Raw genomic sequence first — 20,699 nt, 5'->3', positions numbered from 1 at the left:
AAAATACAAACAGCTGGAAGTTTCGAGCATATATGGAATAATTGAAATTTTTGCGATACCATAGAAATATGTACGTAAATAAGATATAATGATTAAAAAAATTAATCTTGCAAAATGTGGAAATGAACATGCAAGGAGCCAATTCACAAACAGTATGTAAACAAAAACTTCATAAATATTTTTGTTTCCTAATACAATATAAAGCGAATGTCATTGAAATTTCATATCACTACTTACCAGTGATGTAGTGCATTTTTTAAATATTAGGTATTATTGTGTATAGTTTATGTCGGGTGTGTTAATTATTAAGTTAATTATTTGATGTTTTGAACTCTGGATTTCGTAATTAGTTTGAATGCTTCAGGTAACACGATGCAACAGGTACAACGATGTTGTTTCTAGTTTGCCGGCAGTGACATAGAACTTTCTTTTATGTATAAATAAATTGAAGAAATTCAAAATATAAGATACCTGATTTGCATTCAAGATACTATATCTGATAAAAAGTGGTTGGGAGCACAGTTCTCTTATGGTCCCGCTATAATTGTCAAGTAGTCATAGGACTTTTCTTTGTAGAGTTAGTATGTGTCTATAATTAGATACTATCAATGCACCTGAAATAAAAATTCCATAACACTTTTGAGAAAAATAGGGAGTAATAGAGTGTTTCAATAAGCCACCTGGGAACAAGGCTTGCTACTTTATAAATACTGCCCCCAACTCGGGATAATTTCCCCTTATATATATTGACATGTGTATTCCATTTCAACTTTCGATTAAACCATATGCCTAATAACTTTTGCTCTGTTACCTGTTCTAATATTTTGTTTTCAAATATAATATAGAGATTTTTCGTAAATGTTTTGTTGCTGGTTTAAAAATTGCATATTGTATTTTCCAATCTATAAGTCACACTCCTGTATGAATGGCCATTTTCACAAAATACTGGCCATAAAAAATAATTTGTATGGTCGGCATGGCAAAACTGTATTCATGTACCTGTCTGTATATGTGTATTATGATCATGATATATGCTGAAGCGGGAGCCAGTTTCAATGTTCTCGTCAACAAATTGAACGAGAAAGATTAGTCCTGCAGCAAATTTGTGCAGTTATGGTTCCTACGTAAAGAAAACAAACAATGCATATAAATCGCACCATTGTATAAGACACATCAATGAAAATTTGAGGGGAAAAAATGCAACCTATACACTGGAAAATATGGTACTTTGTTTTACATCTGTTTAATTGTAGTCTGTTAAACTGCGGTCATTTAGAAAGCTTAACAAGATAAGTGTTTGCTTTATCCTGCAGACATTCCAGTGTTGCTCCACTAAAAAAGATATTGGTGTTGTCCACAAATATTATTAACTCTGGGGAACCTGGAACGCTCGCAATATAAATTAGAAAAAGTAATGGGCCTAAAATAGAACTTTGTGGGATGCCATGCTGTGTTTCCAACTTATTTGACACTGTAGTTTGTGATAGGTTAGGAATTCAGGGGAAATTCCACTCACCCCTTTCCACTTCAGCAGAGCGAATGCCAGAAAGGAGGCCACCTCCTTTCCAGCGTTCGCTTTGCTAAAGTGGAAAGGGGTGGGTGTAATTTCCCCTGAACTCTTAACCAGTCATGAACTATGGGTGGCCAATCGTAATGTATTGCAAACAATTCAACTGATGAGAGTGCAACACTGAGAATGCCGTAATGCTCTAGTTTTTTTTATAAAAATATTGTGTTGAACGGCATTGAATGCTCTCCTGATGTCTAAAAACAGGCCTAGTGTAATTACTTTATCTTCGATATTTGCAACCAATTTGTCTTTATTTTCTTGTAAAGCTTGCTCCATTGATTTTTCTTTTTAGAACCCGTATAGCGCAGAATTGATATACCTTTGTGCTTCATAAACAAAACTTTCCACGCAGTTCTTTCATGCTCTCAAATATTGTAGAACAAACTGTCAAGTCAGAAATTGGCCTGTAATTTCCAAGATTTGTATGACTAGTGCCCTTAAAAATGAGGGTCTTTAGCTAACTTCAAGCTGTTAGGAAAAATACCACTTGATAACATATTATTTGCTACACTTGATAGTATAGGGCTAATAATTCCAGCTGCATGTTTAATAGCAAAGGCGTTGTGTCATTGTCCTCCACTGCGACAATTTTTTTTTTCTTCATTTTATCAATTAGTGTTCCTATTTTGTATACTGAGGCAGGGAACAACATTATGGAACTGATTATATTTGGCATAGTTATTGCATCACACTTTGAGCTTTCTTCTGATAGCACACATGTGCCACCATTTATAAAATGCCGGTTCATTACATTGACTGTTTATTGCAGACGTACAGTGATGTCACAGCACCTTTGTGCAAAGAACAGACAACTTGCTTGACGTACAGTAGCTTCGATTCATTTACCTGCATCGATGCAGGAAATGCAGGTAAATTAATTGAAGCTACTGCAGCAGTGCACCTGAGGCACGTGCCGGGACCCAATGTGCACATGCCAGAGGTCATGGAGAATGGACGCGGCCACCGGTTCTTACCTGGTGCGGATGCCACGAACGTCACGTGACACATTAAATTCATTATTAGTATGGTTCTGCGGCACTCAACAACAATCTCCAATCCCATAAACTCCCGGTAAGCACTTTGTCAATGTTACAACAAAGGTAGCAGACCACTAAACTCCCCTTGAGGCCTCAGGGGATGGAATGAAAACGTAGTAGTGTCTGTTGTTAGCTTATTTTCCAACAAACATTACTGACCCCCCCCCCCAAAAAAAAAAAAAAAATTTGCATTAAAATTGACACTCATCTTTCTTCAGAGACATCCACACCGCTATCATTGCCATTCCAGCATTGTCCGGACATTGCACAAAGCTACTAAGGAGCAGCGGGAACCACGTCCCCCAGTCTACGTTCCTGGCAAAGGCACATGTCCCAAACATAAATCACACAAAAGCATGTGGTCGCAATAAACTAACAAATTACCCCGATAAAAGTACAAAGCGAGCACGGTGACTCGAGCGTCACTCACCGGACGTTGTCTGGTCGCAGGTAGCCCAGTAGGTCTTCGATCAGGTCGGGCCGGTAGTCCTCGAGCAGGTAGGGTCCCGCCAACACGTCCTCCATCGGGAAGAGCTGCACGAAGAGAGTCGGAGAGCTCCAGGCAGCCTCAGACAGCCCTCTGCGGATGGTTAGAAGTCCGAGCGCAGCCGACGCTACGACCCAACGGAGCTGAGCAAGCAGCACCAAAAGTGCATCATCACGGCGCTCGCCATCTTTGTGAATTTCCTGTCACCGGTGATGCTGCGCTTTTTTCTTTGCGTGATTGGCTTAGCCGCTGATAGCAAGAGCATAAAGATGCTGACGAGTGCCGTCAGGATGCGTTTGGCGCTGCTTGATCCATTGAATCGCACTGTCAGCTGTGCTCAGACTAGGTGTGAAACGGAACATAGCTCGCACCACGAGCCACTCACGTGCACCAGGCTGGCCAAGTCACGAGCATAGCCCTGGGGAGTGTCCTTGCCCTTGAAGCGAAAGGCCATGCGCGACTGGTCCTGCAGCTCCTTAAAGACCCACTCCTGGGGGCCTTCCTTGCGAAGCATGTTCAAGTACTGGAATACCAGGGTCACAATGTCCTCCGAGTGGTCTGAAACAGGTTGGCATTTTCAGCGACAGTTCAATGCTTCCAACACCCCACTGCTCGGAGCAGATTTGAGCTCCAGCCAGTCATGTACGAGATATTTACCGTATTTACTCGCACAATGAACGCACTCACGTAATGAACGCACCCCCGAAGTCTGCTCTCGAAATTTAGACTTTTTTTTTTTCACTCGCGTAATAAACGCACCCCCAACTCGGATGTCAAAATTTTGACCCCCTCCCCCCACGCGCGCGAAATGAACGCACTTTTCTATCCTGGTGCAGCGAGGTCGCGAATGCATGGGCAGCGTAGGCGAACAAAACGGCTTGCAAAAGGCGTTAAAAAATTCGCAAAGATACAACGGAAGCAAGAAAAAAAACATGGATAGGAGCTTTTTTTATTTTTGCACAGCGCAGTCTGGACTTTGGGTTCGCGCGCTGCCGCGCCAAGGAGGTAAGAGAAGCGGAGAAGCTTGCGAAAGACGGCAAAAAGAAAAAAAAAAGAAAAGAAAACCCGCGGAACTAAGAAAAAACAAAAACAAAAATAAGCTTTCTTTTTTTTTTTTGCACAGCGCAGTTTGGTTACGGGGGGTCGCGCGCCGCGCGCAAGTGCTCCAAGGAGGTCAAAAAGAGCAGCGGAGAAGCCCTACAACTTGCAAAAGACGGCAAAAAAAAAAAACTTACGGAATTGAGAAAAAAACAAAAGGAAAAGATAAGCTTTTTTTTCTTTTTTTTGCACAGCGCAGCTTGCTTACGGGGGGGGGGGGGGGGGGGGTCGTGCGTCGCGCGCCACGCGCAAGGAGATAAGAAAGGTAAGCGGAGAGCCCTCGCCTAAGCAAACAAAAGAGCTTGCGAAAGGCGGCGAAAAAAAAACAAGAAACAAGAAAACAAAGAGGAGTTTTTTTTTTTTCTTTTTTTTCTTTTTTTGCACGGCTTAATTTGGTTACGGGGTCGGGCGCCGCGCGCAAAGAGATAAGAAGTTGCTTCGATTTTTCAGGATAAAAGGTCCGTTCATTATGCGAGTAAATACGAGTAAATATGGACGCAAAAATTTTACTTCGCGTAATGAACGCCCCCCCCCCCCCCCCCCCCCCCCCCAACTTTACATCGATTTTTGGAAAAAAAAAAAAGTGCCTTCATTCTGCGAGTAAATACGGTAGCTAGAATCACCGAAGAATCAACAGCACCAAAATTTATCATTTCCCGCGCATCAATGTATCACATTAGAACCGTAGGATATACATCAAACTCTTTACAAGCAGTTTCTACATACGATGTCACTTGCTATACCACTTAGAAACAGTGACTAATGCCTGGTTCAGATAGGTGCATTGGTTACATTCAGAGCGACTGACACAGCCGCCACAAAAAATGTTTGCCGTACACAATGTGGCAAGCAATTCAAGCAGCAGCCTCGTGAGGCAATCAAGAGTGATTTGATACTTGTCCCGGTGTGCTGTTGTTTTGTTGTTATCAACGCAAAAGTCTGAACCAGCCAGTTATTCGCTGCGGCACCAAGGTGCAATCGTGAGTAACTGCTATGATCTTGGAGAATGACGCTAATAAACAGCAATACACTGACCACCTTGGACTCAGTCTGGGATCATAAGCATGTGAAATACCATGGTCCACGTACCAATATGAGTCACACTTCTGGTTTCAAAATGCTATATTTCCCTTACTTGTTCACGAGCTTCCTTCCAAAACTGAGTGTTTTGTAGAAATGTTAATTTATTTTCTAGTTGTCACGGTAAAGTCGCTAGACATTCACGAGACATTTTCGGCCTCAAATCTTCTTTTTATTATCTTCTACATTGCCACTCAATTGCGTAAACTGAGCTCGGCGTCTGCTGCCTCTGGCCTCGCAAAAATATTCTAAACAACAGCTTATTCGCACGCTTAATGTTTTCCGATTTTGGCAGTGACATTTTTCACTACGAGTATTTTACGGGAACAAAATTTCATAACTGGGGAACAAACTAGAGTTAACGGACCCCATCTACGGTAATAGCTTTGCACAATCAAGTTTTTCCGATCGATTTCCATCTATAAAATCTGTAAAAATAAACCCACCATATTATACGGCTTTTTTATAGTCTACCACAGTGGTTCTCAAATGAAGGTCTGTGAAGGCATCCCAGGGGTTCGCAAAGCCATTTCTCATCAGGCAAGCCCGGCAATAAAAGTTGTCTTTTTTCAGATTGAGAAGAAACATTCCAATATTCTGCTGAGTTTTCTCGTGTGTATGTCAACGAAGTCTACTTCACATAGCCCTTAGTTGTATCCATTTATTAAATCATTATCATAATTAACCTATACCTTTCCCTTCCCCTCACCACAAATGGGGTCCTCTATCATCTCTGCCAATCCACATGGGGTTCGCGAAACATCAATGGTTGAGAACCACTGGTCTACCATATTGAGCGAAATAACAGTTGAGCTGCTTCTGAACAAGGTCTTTTTTCTGGAAGAGCATGTATAGGTAGCAAGTTACCACAATCTTCAAAAGGGAAGTGGTGAACGACGGAACAGAGACAGGACTCTCCCACAGACCCCAGAATTCAACGCAAGTCCCAGTTTGGGGGACAAACATCTCCCGAGTCCTGTCACTCTGCCGGTTTCTTCGCTCGATATGTAGCAATCATTGGCTACGCACTGGCGGGCCTGGATCCCAAATACCGCCAACGACATAGGAGGAAATGGGGTAAGAATACGGGGAGGGGGGGCTGGTGAACGTCGAGCACTCACCTAGGCCTTCCTCGGTCAGATCCACGTTCACTATGGTGAAGCTGAAGCCCCGAGCTCCGTCCTTCTCTCCGCCCATGAGGGAGTTCACCCAGCCTGCGGGAAAAAACTGTACCGTGCACCGAATGGGGGCCGCCCGGGCACCGCCTACCTCGTGCCTTCAGTTCCGAGAGCAGGCTGCCGGGCCCCTCGTGGCCAATCAGGTGGGCCAGGTAGTCTCCGGGCTGTGGTGGGAAACGGGGGCTCAACAACTCCCAGCCTTGCTAGCCCGGCACCACTCCGCGAGAAAAGTGTGCCACAAGCAGTGCCAGGCAGCGTGGCTATGACGTGCCTCACAATAGCGACAATTTGCGGAACAATCTGTCAAAAAAACACTTTGAAGCCGCAGCTCATGCTGGTGCCTCGGGGGCTATTCCAGATTACCTCATGGAGAGGAAAGCGCAACAATGGAGTCAACATTATTTGCCACAGTCCAGCCTGGGGTGTCCGTCTTAGGGCGATGACATCGGATCATTTTGCGTGTGAAAAGAGCTTCTCTCGGCTCGAGCTCTTGGCATTCACCTCTGTTACGGCGGCATTTTGTTTCCCCCCATTTCTTTGTATTTTCCCCGCAAGCGCACCTCGTCAACATCGGGCGCCACAAAGGGTGGCATCACGCTAAAGAGTAGACCACTGAAGCACCCTACTCCCACCCAGTAACTTTCTTCGGAACTGTATGAGATTGCCTAAAATGCAGCAATCATCCCCATACGCTATGCGTCTCTTTTTTCCCCCAAAAGTTTTCGGCGAGTTTCTTGGTCATAGTAAAACTGAGCTGAAACTACCAAGCTGGAGTTTCTGGTCAATCTAGACACAAAGTGGCCCCAATACTTGCGAACAAAAAAACACTGGTAAAAAAAAAAAACTAAAAAACTTTTACCAGCAAAAACAGTCGTGAGATTTTCTAAGGGTCTTCAACTATACCGACAAGCTCTTTCCAAATAAATAAATGATAAATCTGAGCAAACAAAATCAAGGCGGCAAAAGTAAGAACTCACCAGCAAACACACAAACTCAGTCCCACCAAAAAACCCTGCTTGAAATTTAGTTTGCACGACTTTTGATCTTCATTCCAAAAGAACCAAGGAAAAAATGGGCAGTGACTTTTGCCTTCAAGGTCTTCTAATGCATGGAATGCTGTGAAACACCCTGGGAGCAACATCACCCAGGGTTATCTAGGGGTTGTTGCTAGGAGAGGGAGGGGAGGAGAGGGGCGAGGAAATTGCTGTGTCAGGTGACTAATATCTTCACAAGCGGGGAAACTGGATTGGTGTAGGTAACAAGACATGAATCTTCCCGCTAAATTTAGCGGGTAACCGAATCGGTGCATAGGTCACGTGCCATCAATTACCCCAAGGTGTACAGGTCGCCTGACATTAGCAGAAAATGCACGGACGGATGGACGGACAAAATTTTGGGATTGGGGGGGTGGTGCATAAAAAAAACATTTCATGGTTTAAAATATGAAAGACGCTTGCAATTCTCTGTAATGCCGAATTAGAGCACAGCTCTTGAGGAGGAGGAGGGTAGGGTGCAGAGGGAAGAGTACGTCCCTCCTCCCTTTCCCCTCCTCCTGTTCTGCTCCCTTCCCATTTAGTGGGATTTTGCTAAATTTCTCTCGTCACCAACACCGTTGTCGACGGCGACGATGACAGCGACGCCACTAAAGTTGGGAACGGGCACTTAAGAGCGGCACTCTAAAACTGCATGTGCTAAAAATGCCTCAGCACTCTGATTTCTGTGTTGTAAGTTACAATAATATTGCCATTACTGTTTTCAATTAAACACGCGATTCTTGCAAGGGCACAGGGATAAGGTGGGTCATTCAGTCCCTACTATATTTGGCATGTCTTATTTAACAAACCTTGAAGAAGAAAACGCAAGGACTTAATTTCTGGGGCACAGTGGAACGCCCTTAATCTTCAATTACGCTGTGCTTCGTACAGCTCACCTAAAAATCCTCAAAATCGTACAGTTGGAAACCTCCCTTTCATGTTGTAGGTTTGTAGTGAAAGCCACATGGGTAACATGTGCTTCGTAACACAATTTTGTGAGAGCCACAGAAAGACACAGGGAGACTCTTCTGCATGCGGGAACCACGGACTGACTGAAACCTTCCCATCTGCTCGCCAGATGGCACCACACCTTTTTTTTAGAACACCATTGCATGAATTATCGACATCACCAAAAGGAAGGAAGGAGCGGCTCGTTGCCTCTAATTAACTTCTATTGATGAGAGAGTTCCAAAAGTTGTCTTCAATAGCAGTGTGCCTTACCAGGAGTTATATTCCCCAATAGACCCTTTTCGCAATTCAGCCTGGCAATTTTTATCACTGTTATCATCTCAGTGTAAGGCATCTGTACCAAACTAATGGCGGCTTTCTTGAGGCTGATGAAGGAAGAAGTTGAAGATACTAGAGAGCGGAGGATATACGAGGCCTGTACGTTAAAATGTAAGAACACAAAGCACAAATTAGATACAATGGCTGCAGAAGCGTTTATTTCGGAGTGTGGGCCAAGCAATCTCTTGGCACAAGTTTGGCTCTAAAGCCTTTTGATGGTGGAAATTTAATCAAGGGGCTTACAGGTCACCACTTTGTACTGAACAGTTCTTGTGTTCACACCATCAAAACTAAAGCAACTCGAGAAAAAACCATGAGGTGATTGAAGAACCAATTCTCATCCGCTATCAGTTAGTTGAAAAAGAAACTGCTTCTTGAGCCGCCAAATGGTACTGAATTTTGAAAAAGGTCTATTGTAGAACTCTTGGCACCTAGTATTTCAGTTACCCATCTCAAACTTTCTACTGCCAAAACCTATAGTTAGGAGAACTGCCTGATTGGTGCCGCCCACACTCGCTCTGGTACTTCTCTGAGAATTAGCTGCACAAAAAGGGCTTACACTTGATCTGTAGTGCTTGCGCATGTCCGGGGTCGGGAAGGTCATGTACATGTAGCGGTTGTCCTTGACGGGAACTATGTGGCCCAGAACCTGCCAGGGGAGAGAGAACCACATGAAAGCGCCTGGCTTCACTCCAACCCCAAGTTCTAGGCGTGGTAAACACGACAAGAATGTTCACAGAGACTCTCCCCATTATCTTAGAAGTGAAGTCACGTAAATGAGCGCCATGAGACCCCATCATCGATTCCCCTAAATCTTTGTTACCTCCAAGGCTGACACGTGTTCTCGCTCCCTCCCCTCTTTCCTTCACCACTTTCCCTCCCAGAGGTTTGACCTCTTTTCCTCCTAACGTGTGAAACCTCGTCCCCCTCTCTGGGTCTCTTCCTTCCCTCCTCTGCCGCTCTTGTAATATAGGAGAGGCGGAAACGGGGGGGATATTCACCGAGGCAAAAACAATGCCAACCATCAGCGATTACATAACTGTTTTCTGAGAGGCCGCCTGAGCAGTGCACCATTTGGCCACAGCCCCTACATAAATGTGTGCAAACGACATACTGGAGAGAACATCTGTTACTTAGTTTCTCGTACCACGCTAATAATAATCCATCACAGAGTGCTTCTAGTTTTGTTAGGTTTATTTGGGCACAAGGTCTAGGGTGACGGGGCAAAAGGTAGACTTGATATGCCCGACATGGCCCTATCACTTGTTTGCACTGCTCAGCAAGCACAACAAAACAACACCAAAAAAGAGGAAGAAAAACAAAAAACAAAAAATACAAGAAAAAAACAACCCGTAACAAAGAAACCAAACACCACACTTTGCACAATGCATACAGAAAAGCTTGTACAGGATTAAAAAATTAGGAGGTAATATGATGCCATACAATAAACAAAGCACGGAGATAGATCTTTCAAACTCAAGCACACAATGTAAACCATATTTTAAAGAATTTATTCTTTAGGACACGACACAAGGTGCCGGTTTATGCTGTTTTTAAAACTGCTTCGAGCCACAGTCCTAAATCATTTCTATCATGGCTCGATGTCTGGTCACTGATTTATACACTGGCCAGACACTATAACTTGTGGCGTTGGTTCCTGTGACATGAAAGTTTGTTGCAGGTTCCTGCATGTTCTACTGCATTGTGGAACGCACATGTATCGCACCGTAAAATGTGGATTCACAGCAGGTGCCCAGGTATTTATCACAAATTTTGAATAAGTTTGCTATTGCATCCCCATAGATCGCCAACCTGGCATCTTTTACCCTTTATCCCTTTGCCATGGGTGGGTATTCATTTCGGATTTTACACTAGGCCCAAAGATGCATCCTTCAAATGTCAAATATGAAAAAACAAGCAAACTCTCTTATGTACACAGCTTGTTAGGACATTGCTGTCTATATTATCTTGCATAATAGCCATAGTTCCCTCTATTATATTTTACTGCAATTTAGATATATGCTGTATGTGTATGAATCTTTAAAAGGTCTGTAAGCCTCTGCGCTGCTATATTGCGCCAACACCGAGACCGGAAAGAGTTCCTCGGCTGCTATTGAAAGAAGGTGGGGGTTTCTCAAGATCGAAAAGGTTGACAATCCCTGACCTAAAGAAGCTTTTCAATACAAAAACACTCCATACAGGACCTGTGCTAGAATATATGCCTCTCAGGATTAAGATCCAGCATCAAACATAGACAGATTAGAGAAGGTGCAGACACAGCGAATTATGCTTCATTTACAGCCAGCGTAAAAGAGACGAGTACTTTACGCTCTTCTACAAAAAGGCTCCAATCGAGTTCTTATCGACTTGGCATCGTACAGCAACGCTAAAATATTTGTACACATTACTGAAGGGAAATACTGATCTAGACATCTTAAACTATTCAATTCCCAGACTGGTTTGATGCATGCGAAGCTTACACTATGGGCCACCTTGTATTCCAACAGTGCCTAAATTTTTCTTTCGCGTAACTTCTCGTGCATCTATTTGTATAAAAAAACATCAAATTTAAAGAAAAGATGTTCTATGACGCCTTTAAAAAACACTTTCCTTTTCCTCTCTCCGTAGCAGCAAAAAGGAACTGCAGATGGTCCGGCAGCAGAGATGGACGTACACTCCCGCAAAGAGAGAGCTCGAGGCCGTCGACAGAATGGCAATGCAGACTGAAATTCTCCTACCCGGGAAAATGTTTGCAGGTGCGTTCGGTGCAGTCGTCGCGACACCCACCTTGAGTTGGTCGGGGCCGTAGGGGTGCTGGGCCCACTCCGGCCGACTCACTCCACGGTTGGGAACGGCCGAAAACAGGGGCACCACCATCTCGGTCAGCTCGTCCAGCGATTCTGCAAAGGCAGACACTCTGTGGGGGCCCACCGCTTGGCTTCGGTACAGTGCCTGCAACCCATCTCCGACCGGTGGGCTCCCTCCATTTCTGCCCGATGACGTCATAAAAGTGTCACGCTGTCGCTGGCCACTGTTCTGCTGCAGGTCGCTCTCCGGCTCGACAGTCCGCGGAAGCTTCGGCAGCCGGGAATTGCAATACCGCGACGACAGCGTCCCCCGCATTCTCACGCTTTTCTCCAGAATTTGTAAGCCCAACCGCCGGGATTGTGACATCCGACAGCGTGACACTCAGGCTTTTGCGACGTCATTTGTTGGCACTTTGGGACCCTTTGGACGCATGGGCGGCATAGGATGCCAAACACACCAGTGGGAGACGCAGGGACCGTAGCGTCGGCGCTTACCTTTGCCCAAGGCTACCAGGGCCATGATGTTGGAGGAGTACCACTGCCTGTGGAACTGAAGCAGTTGCTCCCGCACATTAAGGCCCCTCGCCTTGGGAAGGCTGTCCAATGTAGCCTTGTTCCCTGGAGCAACACGAGTCTTTAGCAAAACTCACCGTAGTCCACCTGATTCAGACGGGCAAAGCTCCTTATCACTTTTTCTCATAAAGCGTTCCCAAAGAACATTCTTTTTTTACTGCCTGCATAGGCCCCATGTGTCATGAAGTGCACTTCCCCCTCTCCCAAAAGGTATGCAATGTTTATTCCACAATTCGCAATTTAGACGGAGCCGTGGATGCAGCGTACAGCCATCCTACTCTACGCATTTTTGCCTGGCACCGTTCGCCGAAGAGCATACTCCGAGTATATTACACATGCTGCACATGCTGCACATGCTGGCATCTGCAGCAGTAACTGTTCTAAAACAAGAATTTAAAACAATAAGCACTTTCCATGTGCGTTCGTCGATGCCTTTTTTTTGGGTATTTACCTCTACTCTTTTACACTGATAAAGCAAACACATGCGGAGTGTGCACCTACGTTCCCAGAATTCTCCTTGCTAAATTAAAATTAACTGTTGGGCTAGTTAGGTAAACATCTTAAATGCAAAAAACGCAAAGGACAAGGACAGAACAAAGATACGAACAGGACAAGTGCTTACTATCAACTGATCGTTTAATGCATGATAAGAGAAAGACGAAAATGAGAGGAGAAATACTAAATCAAAGTGCTAAATGCATTCACACAAAAAATAAAAAAAAAATATTTGAAAATTTAAAAAATATAAAAAATCAACAAAATTAAATTGAAAAAGGAGAGCGATAAAAAAGAAAAGCAGCCGGATGAAGAAAAAAGTTTGAGGTACCCTATCTCTTTCTCGGACAGTGATATTGATGGTGTGCTAATGCATGTGTCTCCTTTTTCTATTATGGTTTTTGCCTCAAAAATTTCTCTGGCTCTTTTACTTCGAAAGCGATTGAGGACTTTTGTTTGATTCAATAGAAAAGCGCATTCACTGTCTCTGACATGTATGACTAGGTGTCCTGATGGTGACGAATGTAGGGAAAGGTCATGCTCTCGTAGTCATACATTAACGCAGCGCTCAGATTGACCAACATACACTCTCCCACATGTGCACGGAATTTCGTATACGATATTGACGTTGCAGTTGACATATCTATGTGCATGCTGGACTGAGAATTTTTTGTTTTGTCGTTCGTTTTGGGAGTTTATTTTCGGGCACAGTTTTTTTTAAGTTTATCAGGGCTGATGTTACAACCTGTATGTCATATTTAGACACTATTCATTTCAAGTTGTGCGAGACTTTGTGTTGGTAGGGTATCACTGCCGGTCGGGGCGCCTTATCTCTTCTTCTTCTTTAATTATGAGTGGTCGAGCTCTCTGCTACATCGGACAATAAGGAACTGGTATATCCTGATTCCTGATTTGGGGTACAAGTTTTTTAACTTGTACCCCAAAACTCTGCTTGGCTGTGTGCTCGCATGATTTTTGCAAGGCTGGTATGAAGCAGCTTTTTACAATTCCTCTCTTGATTATTTTAGAATGTGCCGAATCAATGTCCTGTTTGTATCTTTGTTCTGTCCTTGTCCTTTGTGCTTTTGTAATTAAGATTCTCCTTGCTACTCGGGTAACTTGGCGCAAGGTTTCTTTTGAACAAAGTAGCCCTAGAAATGACTAGTACAAGTGTGTTATGCTACACCCCTTAGATACAGCTGCAAATGAGCATGGCACATTGATTCTGCACCTTGGAACATATACACATACTCGTCGCAGCACAATGGCGTGGATTTTCAAGTCTGCCTCTTAAACATGTTGTTTACAAGAAGAGGTATTTGCATTCAAAATGCCACGAAGACTGCAGTAAAGCAGATACTGTTGGATGTGTGCAAAAGATGTTTGTGATGTGCCCGTTTTTTTTGCTTTGATCATTGAGATATCTTTCTGCCATGTGGCTCTTTCGTCTGAATGACAGCACAATGCCAATGTTGTCCACCAGAGTCACAGCTTTGGTTTCGGTTAGTGACGTTGAAGGTATGACTGCACAATGATTTTTCCGACAAAACAGGTTCCCTTTAATGTAAGAGAGCACTCCGTATTTACGCTGCAATGTCAGCTATTACCGACAAAAATTTGGCAATAAGGTATTTGGCCATTATCAGCTCAGTCAGAGTACGACCTGCAAGCCGGTTGCACTCTGACACCTCTGTAGGATGTCCACAAAATTACTCAAATATTAATTGAGAGACGGATTAATAAGAATGCTTACATAGACCTTAAAAACCAAATCCCACATGGCCACTTTCCCGTGGGACATGGGGATAGCCAATCGTCGCGATTAACAGAGAGCCCAGCGACTTACGGGACAAAGATAACATCCTCATGCGAAAATCCTACATGCAGAAATCCCAATTGAATTGTTTTCTCAACCTCAATATTCATGTTTCTTACATAAAACACAATGCTTGGCTGTACATGGCTTGGCAGGAAAGTAGGAGCACAGGTCTTATTCACAAACAGCGCTTCGATTACTCGAGAAATACGGTAATAAGGATGGCTGGAATGGGGCCACAGCTAGTCTGAAGAGCTGACATGCGCCTCATGCTTTCCTCCTCCCCCCAATCCTTTTCACCGAGGACCTTCTCTCCTAGCCTCATTACACCTTACCCTCACAGTCTGGGAAAGGAGCACACCCAGAGGACTGTGTACCTTGCAGAAGACCAGGGTAGCGCATCAGCCCTAAATGCAAAGCAAATAAAAAAAGAGCCCACCGGTTCCAAATTTGCAGTAGTCATGCTTTGGGTCGGCTGTCGACATCTCCAGCTGCTTAAGGCGCCACATGTCATTCTGGAGGTTCTTGTCGTGCTCCGAGTGGATGGCGTTCACCTCACGGTCCGACACGTCCTCGTTAAACAGCGGGCACACGAAGAAGGCTGAGAACCTGAAGCAAAAAAAAAAGGCGCGCTCGACAGAGCCCCAGGCCACTCACCAAGGGGCAACACTCGTGCACAGCGATCGTTGCAAGACCAATACATTTCAAAGAAACCTGCTGTGCGTTGCAGTGCACAATGCAGTCAACAAAAAGGTGGCCCTTAGCAGATTTTAGATGTACATATAGCATCAAGCACCAGACGTTACCCTCTAAACTGGTCCTAGTGATAAGCGCATCCCACCCCATTGGCAATAGCGATGGCAGACTCTGAGCCGCGTCAGGGAGGGGGGAATACATTTTGAAGCAACGATCGAAGAACCGAGGATTAGTTTAGGACGGACGAGGATCATTAACGTGCAACCGATACATTGTGACACGCGTTCATCGGGTCGCAGGCACCCCTGTAGGGAAATGAGAGATCCATAAGTCAGCACACCACCTCAGAGTCACAAAGTGGCTGTGAAAAAGCTGGGTAAACGAAATGCAACCATGCTTTCAGATTAACTCCGCCACACTGTGTACTTTATGCACCCTACTCTCAACACCATGGTACAAGCATTTGCAATTTTACAAGAGGAGCATTCGAAACCGAATTTTATCAGCTCAGGGCCAAATTAGGTATCAAAATGGTCTTGGATGATCCACATCACCCTCAGACTCCACTATACATTTTCAATCATGCAGTGTTACCACCAATATTCTCAAAAACCCTATTCACAAGTAAGAAATGCCAGCACCTTTCTACTACCGCATACTTGTAATCTAGCTACACATTATGGAGTGGCCAATACAGTGCGACCACTATCTTGCAGTCCCATGGCACAGCTTTGGTTCTGTAACAGTGCCATGCCAGAAACAAAGAAACATTAATACTTCTGCTCTTCAAAAAAAAAAACCAGTCTCAGGGTAAACGACGAAATGGTTGACTTCCACCAGCTAGCCTGTACTTTGACTCTTTTCTCATTAATGGTCCTTTTTAATATTGGTTCCTATTTATTGGTATTAATCTAGTCTCTTATATTTCTGGCTAGTTTCACATTCATGCTCTCTATTGGCTCATTCCATGCAAAACGACCCAGACGGTAATACTAACCATCGCTGATTTCTTCTAAAAAAATTGTGGTCAGATGCTAGATTTTAAATGAACTTTTGCCAAAATATTTTCTAGAATAAAAAATCTTCATCCCGTGAGCACTGTAAAATTTAAGCAGTGAAGCCGAACTAGGTTTAAGATAAAAATATCTAAAAAATGTGTGATTAAAATGGGAAAGCACAATTACTTTTAAATACTCTTGAGATAGTTATTTTGTGTGATGATAGAGTTCATATTATGTAACAGTTTTTCATGTTGGTTTTTCTGGAGTAAACCAATGCAAAATAAGACATGTTCAGCATTTAAAACAGAAAGCACTGTTAACCTTGAAGGTATTCTAAAAACTTACCTGGGCTGGGCTGTTGCTATATTCAATTTTTAAAATTATTCGAAAACATTGAAGCAAACAGATTTCCCAAAAGCAAATCTCAAAGTTGCCCAAAACTTACTTTTGATAAAGGCTCGGACCCAAATTATGCATTGAGGCCCTCCTTATAAGAAAATATGCAGGACGACTCATTAGGTACATCAGCTTGTTACCTTGTAACTAAGCAAATTTTATCGGAATAAATTTAGTTTTAAGCGAGAATAAAATTTTTAAGTTCAGCACCAGCGTAATTGGTTTTTGTGGTAGCATTCTGTGGCTTTACGGCACAGCATGCGTAGGCCACTGGTAATTCGAGACATCCCACATGCCTTCAAGCCCCAAGCACATTGAGTTTGGGTCATATACCGCATATTGCATGTACCTTAAACTGCATTGTTGTGGAATAAGTAGTAGTAAAACAAGGCCTGTGGCATATCAAGAATTACCAGTGGTGTGAGCATGTTGTGCAGTGAAGGCGCATGACGGTGCCATGAAAGCAGATTATGCCGGTGCTACACTTAAAAATTCTTCTCTTGCTTGAAAAAAAATTTACTCCGACAAAACTTCCTTAGTTACAATTACAAGCTGATGTGCCTAATGATCCATCCCACATATTTTTATCAGGAGGTACTTAATTTGGGTCTAAATCTTCAGAAAAAGTGAGTTTTGGGCAACTTTGAGATTTAGTTTTGAAAACCCTGTTTGCTTTATCATTCTCAAATAATTTTAAGCATAAAATATAGCAACAGTCCAGCCCAGATTTTTTTTAATATCTTCAAGGTCAACAGTGCTTTCTGTTTTAAATGCTGAATCTATCTCGTTTTGTTCTCTTTATACCAGAAAAACTAAAACAACTATTATATAATATAAACTCTGAAAGAACAACCTCAGTAGAGTACTTAAAAGTAACTGAGCTTCCCCATTTTAATCACTAATATTTTTAATGTATCTAACTATATCTAACTTATACCTAGTTCGGAAATTTTAGAAAGTGCTAACCTGATCAAGAATTTTTTTGTACAAAACTATTTTTGGCAAATTTTGTTTAGAATCTAGCAAACAATCACAATTTTATATTTTTTCAAATAAATTGGCAATAGCCTGTACCATTTTCTGGGATGTTTGGCATGGAACTACCCTATTGTTCATTACTTCCCACATGACATGGGCTAAATAATGACTAGCATTAAAAAAAACAGAAGTATAACAACAAACCTTGTGGTTTATATGGCAAAAGTGTCATACATGAGTATTTGATAAGAAAATACACTGAGCATGAAAAAATCACATTCAAAGCTTAATTTTATGTAAAGCTCGTAACAGAATTATATCAACACTGATAAGTCCTTATTTAAACAGATGCTTCTTGATAAATGCATACAAAACAATTAATGATTCAGCGGTTGTTTTATCTATTCGGTCACATTGTCTACTTCTCAGTAGGTTACGATGATTAAGGCTTTAGTGGCACAAAAGCGACAAAGCTCATATTGCACCAAGTAATGAGGTTATTAGCAGGCATTTTGGCTTTAGACGCCAATTTTCCCACACTCTATTTCGTGAAGAAATATCTGTCAAAAATACTAAAAAAAAAAGGTTGGCAATAAGGCCCCCAGAAAGCTATAAATACCATTTTTGGGAATTTTCGGACTTGTGTCAAGTGTTAGCTCAACACAACAGCTCAAAAAATCTCCAAAAATGGCCCCGAAACGACGCCGAGTGCTGCCCCAGTCCTCCAATTGGAAGCGACAAAGGAGTAAGGCCCCAGGTCGAGACAAAAAAAAATCAACTAAAAAAACAGCGGAGCAACCGACCAGCCCACCCGGGTGGATTGCCCAGGGACTTACCTGTCCAAGGCCTGCTGCAGATTCTCCGGGGCCACATCAAAATAGTAGCAAGTGTGGTCGTTCGCAGTGAAGGCATTGGCACTGCCTGCATGCTGGCACAGGTACTGGAAAACAAATCACCAATCAGTTTGGCCGCCAAACAGATGCCTGGCTTTCGTGAAGAACACACTGAACCATAACCGGGGCAGAGGGGAACAACACACAAACGAGCAGGAGAGCTCGTTTCGGGCCAATCGTTTCCCCCATACCAATCTACCCCAGGTTCGGGCAAATCGTACCCCATACGAATCTACCCCAAGTTCGGTTCAACAGCCGTGACCGGTTTGTTTGTGCACTTGCCTTGTGGTACTCGTTCTCGGTTGGATACTGTAAGGGATAAAAGATAAGTTGCTGTCAGAACTCGTGGGGCACCTCGCATGCTGTGGCTGACCTTTTCAGTGCCCAGGAAGAGCATGTGTTCGCAAAAATGAGCCAACCCAGGCAGCTCCCACGGATCAGACATGTAGCCTGCAAGAAGCAAGCGATGGACGCCTCAAGCTCCGACAAGGTTTCCAAGCAACGCGCCTGCCGGCGACATCGCTCATTGCCAACGTTACTAGACCAACTCAGTCATGGAACTGCCCATAGACACCACTTCCACGAGCAGTACGCCCCTTCTCCCCACAAGGTACGCCTCCTGTTGTTCGACGTGCGCTACCGTTTTGGGGACGGCTGCTATGGTAACTACAGTGTACTCAACGAAATACACAGGTTTTGAAGCACAGCGCCTAAATAGCACTTCACCATAGTCTGTGGAATACACAGTTTTGAAACGCTGCCTTTAGATGGCACTTGAAACGATGGGTGGCAGACTTGAGGGGAAGAGTTCCACAACCGAGTTGATCCAATAATGTTGCTCAATGCCGAGCCTGCACCGAGACCACTGACCAACTTGAACGTTGAGCGCGGCAGCTGCCTTGTCGGTCGTTGGGTCGCTGATGAGGAGTACTTTCATGCCATTGGTGAGCTCCAGGCCTCGGTACTCGTTCTTGTCCGACTCGGACTTAACAATGTTGTCATACGTACGGGACACAAACTGCGACTCGATGGTGGGCATCCTGCAGATCTTGGTGGAAAGCCCCCGAGCGTACGGAACTCTGAAAGACAGCCAGAGAAGTCGGTGGCGTCGTTATGCGGCACGCGGGCTCACTGACACGCCTCAGGATGCACTGCCAGCTGTGGTGTGGTGGGTCCATTTTGACGGCAATGGTAAAAGAATTTTAGCATAACGGAAACCCTTACGGCAATCTCCTTCGGGAATTACAGGAAACATGTCAAGCTGTTGGCTTTTATGCAACGTTCTCCGAAGAAATATTGAACTACCCAAAAGCGTCTCTTTGTGCTTTGATAGCAGGGTTTGCGCGAGGAACCTTCAATCGAAGTTCAGGTTAATAACTGGGACTTAAGCCATTTTCGCGAAAAGATCGAGCATCCCCATAGCGACTAATCGACCCTTTAAATGGAATCGATCGAGCTCCTATTTGAATGATGTCACTCCCCTTTCCAATACGTGGCCAAGTGTGCACCACCTGCGCTTTCTAAATGTCCAGTGGCCCAGCCATAGCCGATCGTTCAACAGTCAGGCATCTCGTTTTTCTATTTCAGCTCATCCAACGTAAAACACAAAACCGCTAATACCTTTGATCGTGTACTCTACCGTGTGTGTACTTTCGCACAGTAGAAATGGCCTGTCTATTTAACCAACTTCGAGCAGAACAACCGAGGAACATTACCGGCAGAAACAGTGACTGAATGGCTGGATAGCGCTGGATTGGCTACTGTTGTCTACGGACAAAACGGGCAAAAACTGCACATGACCCACATGACCACCAAACCTCAAAACCTGTGCTCAAAACCAACAAAACCGACGAAACAGCAGCAATGGCAGCAAAAGTAGCTGGCGATCTTACGTGAAAAGCCTGAAAACAATGAAACGTTGCGAAAATGCGGTCGCGTACTTGCAGAGGACATTAGAGAGTTTTAGAATAGCGCACGCTAAAGCTTTGCGCACGCAAAGAATAGCGTCGTCGCCACTTCGCATGCGCCGACCGCTAACCACGTTTTGCGCTTTGCGAGCGCTATTTTAACGTACGCTGTTTTTTTTTTTTTTTTTTTTTTTAATTGCGTGCATACGCAAGAAAGCGCAGTCTTTGCGCCATAGAAGTTGGCTAAAGCCAAGACGAGCAGAGATAAAAAATGGCGGCTCCCAGGTCCTCGGGAGTACACCAAACCTCCGCTACCTCCGCGTTGCTCAATCGTTCGGCAAGAAGCAGCTGCTTGGATCGCAGTTT

The 20,699-nt window shown here is 43.9% G+C and overlaps 1 protein-coding gene across 3 annotated transcripts in view; it reads right to left on the bottom strand.

The window, feature by feature from the left end:
- LOC115329951 (insulin-degrading enzyme) overlaps window positions 1-20,482 on the bottom strand; it is a 44,813-nt gene extending 24,331 nt beyond the window's left edge. The window contains exons 1-13 of one of the 3 annotated variants that reach the window (XM_042287494.1): window positions 20,319-20,482; window positions 19,297-19,505; window positions 18,800-18,876; window positions 18,709-18,735; window positions 18,370-18,473; window positions 14,902-15,071; window positions 12,074-12,196; window positions 11,559-11,671; window positions 9,331-9,420; window positions 6,542-6,614; window positions 6,394-6,486; window positions 3,480-3,652; window positions 3,038-3,141 (exon numbers count right to left, since the gene is read on the bottom strand). In XM_042287494.1, the coding sequence (XP_042143428.1) occupies window positions 3,038-3,141; window positions 3,480-3,652; window positions 6,394-6,486; window positions 6,542-6,614; window positions 9,331-9,420; window positions 11,559-11,671; window positions 12,074-12,196; window positions 14,902-15,071; window positions 18,370-18,473; window positions 18,709-18,735; window positions 18,800-18,876; window positions 19,297-19,505; window positions 20,319-20,449 (1,487 nt within the window). In that variant the 5' untranslated portion in view covers window positions 20,450-20,482. Of the gene's footprint in view, window positions 1-3,037; window positions 3,142-3,479; window positions 3,653-6,393; window positions 6,487-6,541; window positions 6,615-9,330; window positions 9,421-11,558; window positions 11,672-12,073; window positions 12,197-14,901; window positions 15,072-18,369; window positions 18,474-18,708; window positions 18,736-18,799; window positions 18,877-19,296; window positions 19,506-20,046; window positions 20,186-20,318 lie in introns of those variants that run through there. The other 2 variants (XM_029991636.4, XM_029991635.4) reach the window with 2 other exon arrangements.
- Window positions 20,483-20,699: the final 217 nt, after the last annotated feature.

This window comes from Ixodes scapularis, unplaced genomic scaffold, assembly GCF_016920785.2.
Source record: "Ixodes scapularis isolate PalLabHiFi unplaced genomic scaffold, ASM1692078v2 PGA_scaffold9__187_contigs__length_104089568, whole genome shotgun sequence".
NCBI classification, from domain to species: Eukaryota; Metazoa; Arthropoda; class Arachnida; order Ixodida; family Ixodidae; genus Ixodes; species Ixodes scapularis.
This window is presented reverse-complemented; position numbering and strand designations above follow the sequence as displayed.